This window comes from Diorhabda carinulata, chromosome X, assembly GCF_026250575.1.
Source record: "Diorhabda carinulata isolate Delta chromosome X, icDioCari1.1, whole genome shotgun sequence".
NCBI lineage: Eukaryota > Metazoa > Arthropoda > Insecta > Coleoptera > Chrysomelidae > Diorhabda > Diorhabda carinulata.
Window position 1 is genome coordinate 37,691,975 of NC_079472.1, and position 14,798 is coordinate 37,706,772.

A 14,798-nucleotide genomic window follows, 5' to 3' on the forward strand; every position below is an offset into this window, starting at 1 on the left:
CCATATATCTAGCTTCTCTTCCTTCTGCTTTATTAAGAATTCACTTTTCCCCTCTGACTAAATGTTGGTCTTATTGTTTTGTTTAGATTGTTTTTCACACGACTTATTGAGTGATGTGTTATTCAGGATTCAGGATGAATACGTACACTAAGCAAAAGAATGGTTTTTTTCACACTACATAATAATAAATATTACATTGTACTTACCTTGCAAAGGAGACATGACAAAAATTAATATTATTCCCGCGATTCCTGGAAGTCCAGCTCTCTGGTACAACATTATGATGACGATTATTGAGGAAACAGGTCCTATCCACAACTGCTGAATTATCATTGAAGCGAAATTGAATCTTGATACGTCATTTGATAAAAGATTTACCACTTTCCCTGGTGGAGTATCTCCTAATGCCGTTCTACTCAATCTTGTAGCCTAAATGAAAATATCAGCACTTAATAGGTGATGTTATATCAAAAAAAGTATAATTTGATTCCCATAAAACAAAGCACAATATGTTAAATCAGTAAAGACTTAAAACTCATCCCCATTATGAATGATATATAATTTCTTTAAAAATTAAACTATGAATATTTTCCAACGAGGTTCCTTAACTTTGAATATTGATTTTTCCCTGCAATTTCTGTTATTGAATACATTATCTCACAGTAATCTAATATTCTGGATCATTCGAGAAATTTTGGAGACAAACGTCAAAATTTATGTGTTCAATCACATTTTATGATATATAACAGTGATTTATTTAATTTATTACATTTTTTATTAAAGTAACATGAAACATATACGCCAGAAATTTAATTTCCAATAAAAGGTTTCAAGTTCAAATGTTGGAATAGAAATTGTACGCATTGTGAGACCAACTGGTGGCGATATTCGAAATTTTACTGAAACCTTATGTAGGGGAAATATTTAAAATGGTAGTTTAATTTTTTTTAATCCAGCTCCAAGAGATTTTTTACCACCAAAAATCTCGTCTTTGCATCAATGCAGTGTGTTTCAACAATTTTTGGAGTGAAAACATTCAAAAATGCACGATTAAGACACATGCAACAAATATTGTGTAGGGAATTTATAAGGATGTAGCCACTAGATCAACGGCTACAGGTATAGGCCGTGTAATAAGTCATAGTCTTTTGAGAGAAAGGACATATTTGAAAATACTTTTAAAGGAAAAGTGATACAGATATATTCAAAGCTTTGGATATATTGCCAGATTCTACTCCGTATTTCTTTGGAGATTCTTGGAAATAAGGGTAGTTTACAAACACCTTACGAAGAAGTATTACAACATTCATTTAGAATAAAAAACCCAACAATATTAGAATTATATGAAAAGAATTTTGTTTTAGAACGGTAACTTGTATTGAAGGATAATGATAGTACCACGAAGCATTAGTAATTTGATAGATATAATTTTTTTATAATTTTCGTTTAAAACTCATGGTATTATTTATATATATTTAGTACTTTATTCATATTTAATTATAATTGTAAATTTTATTGATAACAATTTTCGATTTTATAAAAAGTAAATGTACTTCAAACTTTTAACGTATATAACTAGAAATGTCTAAATATGAGAATTGCATTTAAGATTTACACTATTCAAAACTATATGGAATGATTTTTATTAATATTGAAAAAGATAATGCATATACTATGAACTTGAGTGGCCAAACTATATATGCGAAAGCGTTATTCTAAATATAGATAAAAACAATCTTCTCACGAATTATAAAACTAACCTTTCTGTATAATAAAGCACACACGGAAGCTCTCACTCTCATACCAGCGTGTCCCGCGTTGACCATATATTGAGACGAAACGAGAGAGTTTGCAAGTGTGAATGATATCATTCCAACAGCATAGAAGTACGCAGAAAATTTTGTGTATCCTTCTTCATTAGCATAGTACTTTAGTACTCCTTCTAACATAGTTGGTTGAAAAGTTCTGAGTACAAGATCCCCAAATCCAGTTAATAATCCTAATAGAGCATATTCCACCCAAAAAGTTTTCATGACTGCTTTTAAGAGACTAGGTTTTTTTTTAGGATTTTTAGCTGCCGCATTGAGTTGTGCTTTCCAATTTCTGAAAATTTGTTTATATTATTCTTTGTATATTTCTTTAGATAATACACTACTTGATAATATTTTATAACAAATGACATGAAGTTTTTATAAATATGAGAAATTAATGAGCTGTGACACGTTGACTTTTTTCTGAAAAACCAGATTTGACTATAAAGGAAATCTATTTCTAGTGCATTACTTTTAAAGGGTTGCTTTTTATCATAAAAAATAATGGAATAGAACATATTTATTTGAGGCGATCGTCGGCTATGTTGACAATAACGTAAAGTATCAGAAAAAAAATCATTATATTAATTTTGATGTTGATTCAGTTTTGTATTCAATTAGTAACAATTGTGAAATATTGAACAATCCTAATTTTACTACTACTGTAGTTCTCCATTTACTGATAAATCCAACTTCTCAAGATTTGATATCAAAAATTCCCATAATAATCACATAACGACTGATTTAATCAACATGCAACGAGTCTAGCACGTGTACAGCAAATATTTTGAGTTTATGTTCCAATTGGTATTATGTATGCACTAAAGAAAACCAACTCCCAGTTATTTTGAAGAGAGTTTCCCTAAAAATTCGATTTTCTCTATAGAACATCTCACAATTTAAAGGTAGGTTAGAAAGGTTCTATACACAACCATCACAATGGATTTTTGAGTGAATATTAAAAAGTTGCATCGTACAAATCCGCAATATTATTAATAACAGCTCTTCTTAATGTAGTCAATCGTAAGCTTCTATTTTATATTCATGCAAGTAGTATATTCGATAGGGATCCGATTAGTTGAGACCTCAAAGATCTATTGTCCCCTCTTCCAATCAAATTCATAGAGCTGCCTCTGAAACTAAGTGTTTATTTATTCCTGATTCTTTGGTATATTTTAGGCCATTTTCAGTTTAGGTTAACTTTCCTGTTGTATTGTACATCTTTAGCATTCAAACTTAGATACTCTGTGATATTATGCATTCAATATCCTTTTTAAAAATTGCTTTGGCTCTCTGGCCGTTGATTGGTCTTCGTCACTCTTCACTACGAACTTTTTCTATTATAAGGGTTTTTGAGAACTTTTTTAATTATTCCCACTCCTGTGAATCCTAGTTCCCAAAATAGGGAAACTATGTTTTTTAGTTTAGTTCGTTAAGTATGCCTAAGCACTTCCAAACTATTTTGGAACTGCTTCCAAAATAGCTCGTCGTTTTAATGACTACTAGACGGTTTTAATTCAAATACCAGAATATTGACTGTCTTCAAGATGATTTAATTTTCTTTATTAAATCCTGTCGTATTTTACACAAGTTCTGCTTACTAACTTGCAAGGGAGAGGATGTCTATACTTAGTTTGTGTTATATTGTTTCTAATAGACATCTTTGAGATCTCTAAGTTTTGAAATTAAATTGCCAACAGTTTTAAAAATATTTCACTGTGGAAGGACTCGGTATAGTTATCATAAACATAATCAATTACAAGCAGAACAAATACTTAATTGATATTAGATAGTAGCAATCAGAATATCTACTTGATTTCAGAACAATGTGAATTCAAAATATTTGGAGATAAGAGTATTATTAAAATTGAATAAGTTAAAAATAAGGTGAAGACTCCAGTAATACCAGGCTATAAAAGTCCCTGTATAACACTCCGCACTTGTTTTGATACTGATTGGAAGTAAGTTGATAAGTGTTGACATTGGAATTCGTAAAACACCAATGAACTTATAATATGATATGTGATCAATTGAATAGTGGAATGCTTTGAAAACTATTCAATTATAAACAGTTTCTACTTTTAATAGTCATATTAATCAAATTATATTGATTTACATTTTAGTAATGTACGATAATCTAATGTAGAGTGAGTCTAATAACGGCACTAATTAGATCCACTAGTGAGTTGAACTACAATATTTCTTCCATAAAACTTGTTTCACGATACTCACCTTTCTAATCTCTCTACTAAACGCTCACTTCTATCATTAGATAATGTATTGTAAACATCGTCAACATCTATGTCCTTTTTCAAACCGGTTCGAAATGTTGGCAGTGTAAACCTAAAAATTTGAAATGAATTTAAGACATTAATAAATACTATCAATATCTATAAGAAACAATCGATCAATCAGGGTAATTAAAAATGTGTTGATATATCAAATAATTCTCTCTTAAAATCAAGGATGACATAGCAACCATAGAATTTTGGGCTTTTAATGCTTTCTCGAAGTATTATGGGAGCATCTATAGACAACGAATTTTCAAAAAAAAAGACTTGAGCTTCCACGAAAACTACAAGTTCAATTTGAAAATTGCGGATCGCTATTCAAAATGAATGAACGCTTTGAAATTATTCACATATCAACTGTACACCTTCATTGGAGTAAACAGCTGATAATTAGAAAGAGTCAAGGACGGGCAAGGGGATGTTGAAATATATCTCATTTTAATTTACACAAAACCTCTCGAGGCGCAAACATTCAAACAGAAGGAAAATTTGAAATCTCAGTAGACCATGACATTTGTTTTAGAAAGCATTTAAAAATGTCTCCTACAAGTTAGAATAAACTTCTTAATTGCTTTTTGTTCCACATGACATCGATAGGTAAACAAGATTCCTTGGGAATCCCAGAAGATGACAACTACCTCAATGAGAAAGTTTTACAAATCTTCCTTAGCTGGGCTATAGACCTGATATGACCCCATCCCATACTATTGTTTCGTCTCCACCTATTTCGATTTTGTTTAAAAAGTTCTCTAAATTCGTGAGGTACTAATAAGGAAATTCGAAGGCAGCACCTTTTCGACTGGTTCTGTGAATATCCTTAAGTATTTTCGGTACTCACTGACCACAAAACAATCAATAATCTAATTTTTCTGAGTTCGTTTCATACAATACTCCTTAAAAAATGTCTTGAAATTTGAGAGATTGTGAAATTACGGAGTACTCAGTGCTTAGATGAGTACTACACACTACATATTTACGGTTTGGTAAATATGAGCCTCACAATTCGTCAAAAAAATCCGCTGATGGTAATTTATCGGCTAAAAAAAATCTTATCAGTATTTACACTTCAGGATTCGCGAGATTTTCTATGGAGGTATATAATTTTTCATAATACGATAGGTAAAATTTGGCTCTACGACTAAATATTTGAAATAGGGTCATGTTGCATTCTTAAATAGCTAAATATTTTCTCTAATGTTCAAATTACAATTAAGAGAAAGAGTAGAAAAATGATGGTCTGGAAATAGTAAAAATAGCCGAATAACATTTATTTGCAGTACTTTATTGAATTATATATTTCTATCCAAAATCTCCGAATGTTCATTCGGTATAAATGATAAATCTCATTTTCTTACCCAAAAAATATTATTGAGAATATGTTTGCCTTTTCTCTAGGATTTGGATTATATTTCACTTCTGTCGAATCCATTTCAAATCGGATTCCGCGATTTTTCTATTCGAAGTCTTCTGATACTCGATTTCCTTTTAGATCTGTTGCATTCAAATTTACACATTGAAGGGAAATATTTGATAAATAGATTGTGCTGAAACAAAAAAAATTAGATAGACCAAAAGAAATACACGCGATACTAGTTAATTTACGATTTTATTGTGAGATATTATTACACTTAGATCGGTTTGAAATGTATACAAGAATAAATTTATATTAAGTCTACCTCAATAGCGTTGTAATTCACACTATATTTCACGCTACAAACCACACTCACGTATGAAGATTGATGCCCTTCATTTTTTTAAATAAATATTTCATTTACTTGTAATTGTAGAAAAACAATCACATGAAATTTGAGCAGCAAAACGTAGTTAGATAATAATTGAAGGCTGCATAATAAACAACTTGTTAAATGATTGGAGGAGATATGAATTTTTATCAACATATGCTGGAAATCAACTATAAATTACGGTCTTCTCTTGAACTATGGCGCAGTTTTTGATATAGGTCTATGTCGTCGATAATTTGATATTAGCTTAATGTGTAACCGAAGGCCGATTGTGCTATATACACTGTGTCACAATAAAAAGTACCCCTTCTAAATAACAGCTAATGTAATAAATTTTTAAACAAGTAATAAAATACTGATGTAAATATTCTAGAGATTAGAGTTGTTTCCAAATGACCCCAGACCAATTGATAAGTTCTCTTCTTCCAATTCATCGACCCGGAAAGCGATTATTAAAATAATGACAGGTACTATCTTGATGAGAAATAGTTCGTTGTAATTTTCCAACAGATGTAATAACTTCCGCCGTCTAGGTTACCAAAAATGAAGAATGATTTCACCATGTCGCTCAAACTAATGAATACTGCCGCCTTTTTAACAAATAAATAAGGTTTAGTTTCACTTCAGTACCTGCAATTGTGTCTATATAAATGAAATTTGAAAATTTCATGATTACTACTTCATAGTAGATTAGAAGCCTGAGTTATTAGGTACTATTCATAGAAGTAAATCCAAAAATATCACCTTGACTCTTTTATTTATGATTATTGACTGAGGTTCGTGCCGTCTCTTTTCCATAAATGTATCCATCAATTTGGAAATTCACTGATGATTTGTTTTCATTTGGATGAGATTTGTTAAATATGTACGTAGTGGCATTATCACATTTCTTATTTCTATAATAATTTCCTACAATTTCTTCTCTCCTAAACCGTATAGTATAGACTATTTTAAAAATGCATAGTGAGTAAACGTACGATAAATTTGACTCGATTGACCCAGTGAAATCATAATGTATTCTATTGATCAACAATCAACCGAAAAAACTTTTTGTCAAAAAACTCTTCAACTTGATAAAACTTAGTTGTTTTGCTATCCATTGTCGTGTATTTCGGTAATTTCAACTGATATATTGAGGAAACAGAAATTCCACAAATCATTTAAATTTTGAAAGTTACAATATTGATGGCACCTATATATTTTAAAATCAAAAGAACGAAACAATATATGCGATTAACGAAGCTTTTACGATGTTGGAAAGACGGTGTGATAGAATAGATTTCATGTTCTAGCCATAATATACCAAAAACAATAAAAACAACACAAGAATATTAAAAATATTGGAATTTTCATGAATTATATCAATTCAAAATCTCCAATAATCTTAGAGAGATCATATATCACAGGATCTATACACAATCTTTCACCCTTAACTCAGCCTTCAGCTTTTCAAACAAAAAATAGTCCGACGGGGTCAGATCTGCACTTTATGGTGTATTCATGTACAGTAGCCTTGAAAATCGAAGCAGTGTGGACCGAAGCATTGTCATGAAGAAAGCGCATCTCGGCTGATTTTGCTCAGTCTTTTTTCAATAATTTTTTTCAACTAGTAAGTCAGTGTAATATGTTACGCCCATTATATTTGATTCCTTAAAGCCAATCAAAATATTTAGCCATTACTTTTTTGGTGCTTTTGTGCTGTACTTTTTGTGATATTTAAATACCCATGTAGGATCCTTAGAATACTTATTTTGGATATTTTGGTCTATGGAGCAATTTCTTTTCTTTTTAGCCCTCTGAAAATTTCTTCCGCTAATTTAATGTGTTCTGGAATAGTCACCGTCACAGGACCTCCCGCACGTGGGTCATCTTTTAATGAAACTTGTTTCCAGCGAAAAAGCTTAAACAAAGTTTTAATTGTTGAAATTGGTGGACCCAAGTCACTGTAAATAGCCTCCATTTTGTTTCACATTTGTGTTTGTATTAATTCTTCTTTAATCAATAATTTTATAACAGCGCGATACTCAATTAGAGATATTTTTCAAAATAACTTGAAGGAGTGGTGGTTCCAGCTCTACTATAATAAAAAGGATCGAAGCAGCAAGTTGAAATTTTGTGTAAAGCTTGTTGAGACTCACTAATAAAAGTTTTTACGAGCGCACTCTATTTAGACATGAGGCCAAGAGCTCATTGACCGCACAAAGTATATGAGCCAAAGGCATAAGTACTGGACAATATTACTATATAAAACATTAGAAAAGAAGATGAAATTTGAGATAAAAGTTAGCAATTTCCCCATAAAAATACAAGAAATTGATAAAGTAAATATTTTTTAGTAGTAACATCTGATTTGTACGAGATACTAGGGATGTTAAAAACGGAAAAGAGGTAATATCAGATTAAAGGAAAGTTTGAGACTACTGTGAATTAAAAGTTGCAGAGGAAACTATACAACGTAGAAGATTGAGAAAAGATTCTGTAGTTGTGAGAGAAAACGAGTTCATTTTAATTTTTGAAATGGTCAAAAACAATCTAGAAATTTGCCCATGGACCTTAAATTTCAAACAAAATGAAACCAGCGTTAGATGAAGTACCGAAGAGGAGTATTTAGAACCACAAAAATAGATGAAGATAATTCGAAATGCATTCAGGATTGAACGAAGAATGCTGCAATTGTCAGTACGAAAGGAGAACACAAACAAAATAAATATGGGAGGAAAAAATAAAATATTGAGGATAAACTGAACTTCAACAAGATGATGGCAACACATTAAATAGAAGAGAAAAAAATGTATAAATATATAATAGAAATAGTGAGAATATTTCTAATCAACTGAGATACATGTTTAAAATGTTGAACTGGAAGAATTTATCAATTTCGAACTCTCTAAAATCCAATATTTTTTGACATATAAGCCATTATTATTCAGGAGAAAACCATGTGAGTGTATTACAATCGTACAAGACTAATATACATAGTTCAAATCTGATACATCAGATTGTGCTAAGAGATTGTTGAAAGAGACCTCGGATTAACGCGAGGTTGTTCGAAGACCACATGTTTCCAAGAATTAGTAACTATCGTAAATTAAGCTCAATTTCCTTTCGTACGTTCAGTCATTACAGAGGTTGTATAATCTCCGATCGATATGAATACTGAACAGCTGTCTTTGCGGAACCAAAAAGAGAAAATCCTAGTTATTTAGTTATATGAATGAAAGTAATATTAAACATATAAGTATTTATTTATATTCGTATAGAGATATTAATTGAAGAAAATTTAAATATTTCATTATATTTTAAACATTTCCAAGGTTGTATTTACACGAGGGATTTGAAATTCAAATAATTATAATAATACTGAATATTAAGTGAAAATTTTGAACAATACCTCAAATACTTGGATCTTATCCTTGTCTGATCTTTGATATAATTGTTTAATTGTTATCTGAAATAACTGGAATGGTGATAACAATCATATCCATCCATAAATCAGTAATGCATTCATAAATTGGTTCAATTGCCACGTTATTTCGTCATATTTATTAATGACGCGAAACATTTAGTATGAAACGTGTATTAAATTACACATTAGATAATTCACACACTACGCTATATCTATGGAACTGGTTTATTTAATATCGAGAAAATAAAAATAGAAAAAAGTAGGGGCAAACGTTGAAACTGCTGAAATAAATGAATCATCGATGACCTTGTAGAGCTGATGAACAAGCGAAGGAAATAATATCAACAAACGATTCAATATTTAGTTAACACAGAGTACAGTGATGATGGTATTTTGAAATAATTTGTCGTGAGAATAATCAAATCTTTGCAGAATATTATAGAGGAATGATTCTACTACGTAGAAAAATATTGCATTATTGTTTTGGTTTGTAGAGTTTGAGTGTAATGAAATTAAAAAATACAATGAAAGAATCTAAACGGAACAATTTATTCAAAATAATCAATTCTTTCATAGCAGCTTCTCACTTTTCTAAATGTTCGCTTTTTCTTTCACACCAGGCATATCTTGTTACTCGTTACAATCAAGTTATTTCCTTAGCTTTATGGCGAAATTTACTTATTTGATAGTTATTGAGTACTTAAAAATCAAACGAATATTTGGTAACTTGGATTAGTTGCTTTCCAATTCATTAAGCATTGCCTATGGGCAATTGAAACTTCGGTAAGTTTTGTGTCAAATATGAGAACTTACCGTGTCCGAAATACAAGATACTTGATTAATTTAATTTAAATTACGAATACTATAGAAGCACTTCTTTGAAACTATAGGTACTTGTTACTATATATACCTTCCTAGGCCCTTTTTATACTTTTCTTCATTAAGTAATGATGCCTATTCCCAATTTGTCTCCGAATCCCATAATATAAGAAAATTTTGTTTTAATCCAACACAAATGTAAATCTAAATAAATCGAAATGAATTTATAATAAATGCCCACAATTGTGCAGCTTGTGTTTAAACCACAAGTTTGAAGCTCATGGAGCCCAAACATTTATCTTAAAAACGACAATTTAGACATGATATATGTAAAAAGGCAGAAACGATCCATATCCGAAGTTGTGTTTATTTGGTGATGTTATGAAACATCACTAAATCGAATCCTCATATTTTTTTCTACCGTCGTCACACCAGGTTTATTTGATGTTATTTTGATCTGTATAAAATCTTCTTCCGCTTTTTATCTTGAAATAAGCCGTTGATTGAAATTATACTATTGGTATTCTTGAGTAAAAATCATCTATATTCAGATAGATCGTTGATATGTATGAAATGATCGGTAACTTTTTTTGCAATTAGTGTTTTGCATTTAAACCTAACTCTAGCTTTCTATTCAGTTTTCAGAATTTTTTATGTTTCTGGCGTATCGCGACTCGCTAATAGAACATACCGTTCAACGTCCAACATCTCGCATACCGCCACTCATTAATAGAACATACCGTCTAACATCTCGCATACCGCAACTCATCAATAGAACATACAGTTCAACATCTCGCAAACCGCGATTTGTTACTGGAACATAGTAATCATCATTAAACTACTGTCCGAGTTAGTAAGCATTTTATCATTATATTTGAAATTTAAAAACTAAAATATAAAAATAATAAATAACGGAATAATTCACTAACATAATTTTATTCACTTCATTATTTGAAGACTGTTGTTCATTAAAACGAGCAGAAACTGGTTGGTTGTATAAATTTTAGTACGTTTTGCTGGTTTTAAAAACAATCCATTGAATTGCTAATAAGCATACATCTAAATGACAATCGACTTTTACTGTGACTCAAACTTGCGACTATATAAATCAGAAAATAATGGAAAATAGAGTGGAAAATTTTTGTTATGATGACGGGAAATGAGTATAATATTGGTTTAAAAATTTGGAAAGTATGTATCAAATAATATTACTGAGAAGCGTTGCTATCAATTTAAAAAAAAATTAATTCCATATGAGTATGAAAAGTATAAAGGAGATTTGATGACTAATTTTTTTATTTTCAATGTAGTGATCACAACAACAATGATTTGATAAACGCCTAAGAAAGTATGAAAATGAAGAATGTCTTCAATTTGCTTAAAATTACTTTTATTATTGATAGTAATTTACTCAGTACTAAAATAATCTTATCAGATTATTATTATTACCAAATTATTTTCGGGAGAAACTATTAAACAAGATGCTATTTATTGACATCCTAATTGGATTCAAATCTCTATTAGTTAATGAGAATACCCAAGGAACGGTATTGAGTCCGATATTCTATATAAATAGAATAGGGCTTTTCGGATAAGGTAAATCAACTATCAGCTGATTGCAGATCTCAACGGATCCCAGAAGGATAACGAGAGATGTCGAATGTGTGGTTTTTGGTGGAAATTTCAAATTGAAGACTCAACCAACGGAAACATTTATTCTTATCACATGTTATAAATTTTTATAAATATTATTAAGCAATTATCACTAATTTATTAACAAGTACGTCTTATACAACAAATTTTTATACCAATGAGTAGATTTTTTTTGAAACGGCAAAAATAGTTCACCGTAGTAACCCGCGATATTGTAAGGTTCTGTAATTTTTTTACTTCCAAATAAGGTAATTTTATAATTTCGCGGTACCCTCATATTTTGGCTCTAGAAAATCCGATTTCGATGAATTTTTTTTAAAACTTTATATTGTTTTATGACTTTAAATGTGATCATAAACGCACTTCTTCGTATATAATCGTTCATAACTTTTTTACAAAGCATCAGACGCAGTTTATATATTTTTTTATTAATCTACATTTTGGAAAAAAAAAATTGAAAAATGTTTGTTTATTCATTTTTTATCGCCAACAGTCAACTCATTTTTTATCTCTAACCCAATAAGAATGTTTTTATTGATATAACTTAATAAAAAAGATACAAACGATTATATATGAGAAAAGGTCTGTGTGTTAAAAAACAATTCATCGAAATCGGATGATTTTTCGATTTTCTAGAGCCAAGAAATGAGGGGACCGAGAAAGTATAAAATTACCCTAAATAATTAAATATTTTTTGCGTTTTGATGTGAAATAGGCAGAAGAGCAAATGCGGCTCTTTGAGATTCACAAGATCATTTAGTACACAAGGAACATTATTAACTATCCTTTATCAACTATCAAAGCACAGTTGAAACAGATTTGGAAAATTTCAGAGCAGTTGTTTGAGTCTCCTATAATCTGTCTGAATAGAGCAAAGCCAATCGATCATTCAAATGCGACATATTGCTTTAATGGCGCAATACTGAGCCGATTGATTGATCATTGGAGACGAAAATTAGGTCCTATATGATGAACCAAAGCGAAAAAGGCAGTGACTTTCTATTTGGTGGACTATATCCGGAATTGTTTATTTTGAAGTACTAAACCTTAACCTGGATAAATTGTGATGGTTCACTAAAGAATTAATTGCTTTATGCATTGAAAATTTGCACAATAGATGTTAAATTTTTTTATATATACAGAACTAACAATAAATAAGTTGACAACAATTCATTGAAGGTTACATCAAAATTATTTTGTTACTAATAAATATATTGGAATATACCAAGAAGATTAAACAATATAGATTTTCAAATATTTCATATTAAAATATTTATTTTTTTTATCATTTACTACTGTTGCACAATGAATATTTCTTTGTATTTTACTTGGAACATAAAAATACCTGTTGATGACGTTGATTTGCAGTACCTTAACGTAATGCACTCTTTATTTATATTAGGGAACAATAGATAAGTTAATTAACGAAAATACATAAAATAATATTTGAACAGATTATTAACAATGGAATTGAAAATATGCTGATTTGCAAGATTTGGAAACAAAAAAATTTCGTAACACATTGAAAGCTGTACTTTATATTCCTTCGGCTAGTTATACAAATTGGAATTGATTAGATTCAATTGCCGGTTTAAAAATCGATGAAATTTCACTATTTTATTAAACGATAACTATATTTTTTATTAATTTTCAGAAATTCTCTTATTTAATAATTATCAATAAATTACAATAATTATCAATAAATTACAATTGTCGTTGCCATACGGACTCTACTACTCAGTTCCCTTGAAACACGTGAAATAATTTTACGTTGAAGGTATTTGGGTGATTCCGTTCTAACTGTGATTTTTTGTATTCAAAATTTCAAGATTTTAAAATTTAACTTTTCTAACTTTTTTATGCATATTATTCATCTATTTTACTGTAAAAATAAAACTCTAAGAGGAATTTACTACAACTTCAAAGTATCACGAGCAAGACACAAATGTCGGATTTTGAGTTCCACGGTACTGACTCATTTATCCACGGTACTGACATGGTAACTTAAGATATTAAACAACAAGTGCATCAATTTTCCTCAGTTTGATCATAAACATTAGAATTTATAAGGTAATTAGTTTAAATCATTTGTTACGACAAAAAAAATTAATAATTTATCGGTAAATTCTAGGAATGGACATGACACGGTACTGACATGGTAACTTAAGATATTAAACAACAAGTGCATCAATTTTCCTCAGTTTGATCATAAACATTAGAATTTATAAGGTAATTAGTTTAAATCATTTGTTACGACAAAAAAAATTAATAATTTATCGGTAAATTCTAGGAATGGACATGACACGGTACTGACATTCAAGTGATGTAGTATAAGTTTTCTTTAAGTGGCAAGTTATATTGTATAAAAATAATGTTTAAATATCTTAAGAATTATTCAATTAACACAAAATTTTTATTAATTGATTATTAATTAATGACTAGTACAAAAAAACAATACAGGACATTGAATATCACAGTTATAATGGAATCACCCATTTGCCAATAATATGAAATTTTCATACAACCGCTCGGGCACAGCCATACCCTACATTTTTTTAAATATAAACGTATGAAGCGCATAGGGTTATTGGAAACCACATGAAAAATTATAAACTCTTCTGCGTTTTTGCATACTAAGTCAGATATACAAAGAACACGTGGAAAGCTTCTCCTCTGGTGAGAATTAAATTTCTTATGGAAATATTAGCGATACAGAACGGCTATTTTTGTATAAATAAGATTTTACTTTCTTTATCGTTATAGATAAGTTAGACAAATTTTATTTTGATCGTTTATTGAGTTGTGTAGATATCTCCTATTCGTTTTTCAATAATCGAATCCCAATTAGAATCCAAAATAAACGCTAAATTTATAACTAATGACTGCCAAAATTACATAGAACATTACGTGAGTCAGAGAGAGAAATAAAGAAGAAAAAAAGCAATAACATTTATGTCACCATGGTCTAATGTCTTTAATCTCCTTCTTACCTCTGGGATTTGAGGATTGTCCATACCTGTCCATGACATTTGTAACTATATATTGCACTAACTATTTATGTACAACCAAGAATTTT

At 29.9% G+C, this 14,798-nt stretch overlaps 1 protein-coding gene across 4 annotated transcripts in view; it reads right to left on the reverse strand.

The window, feature by feature from the left end:
* LOC130902468 (ATP-binding cassette sub-family C member 4-like) overlaps positions 1 to 14,798 on the reverse strand; it is a 42,672-nt gene that overhangs the window by 24,143 nt on the left and 3,731 nt on the right. Inside the window, exons 1-5 of one of the 4 annotated variants that reach the window (XM_057814642.1) lie at positions 9,236 to 9,506; positions 5,458 to 5,646; positions 4,044 to 4,154; positions 1,761 to 2,103; positions 207 to 429 (exon numbers count right to left, since the gene is read on the reverse strand). In XM_057814642.1, the coding sequence (XP_057670625.1) occupies positions 207 to 429; positions 1,761 to 2,103; positions 4,044 to 4,154; positions 5,458 to 5,531 (751 nt within the window). In that variant the 5' untranslated portion in view covers positions 5,532 to 5,646; positions 9,236 to 9,506. Of the gene's footprint in view, positions 1 to 206; positions 430 to 1,760; positions 2,104 to 4,043; positions 4,155 to 5,457; positions 5,647 to 5,778; positions 5,983 to 6,588; positions 6,871 to 9,235; positions 9,507 to 14,798 lie in introns of those variants that run through there. The other 3 variants (XM_057814643.1, XM_057814644.1, XM_057814641.1) reach the window with 3 other exon arrangements.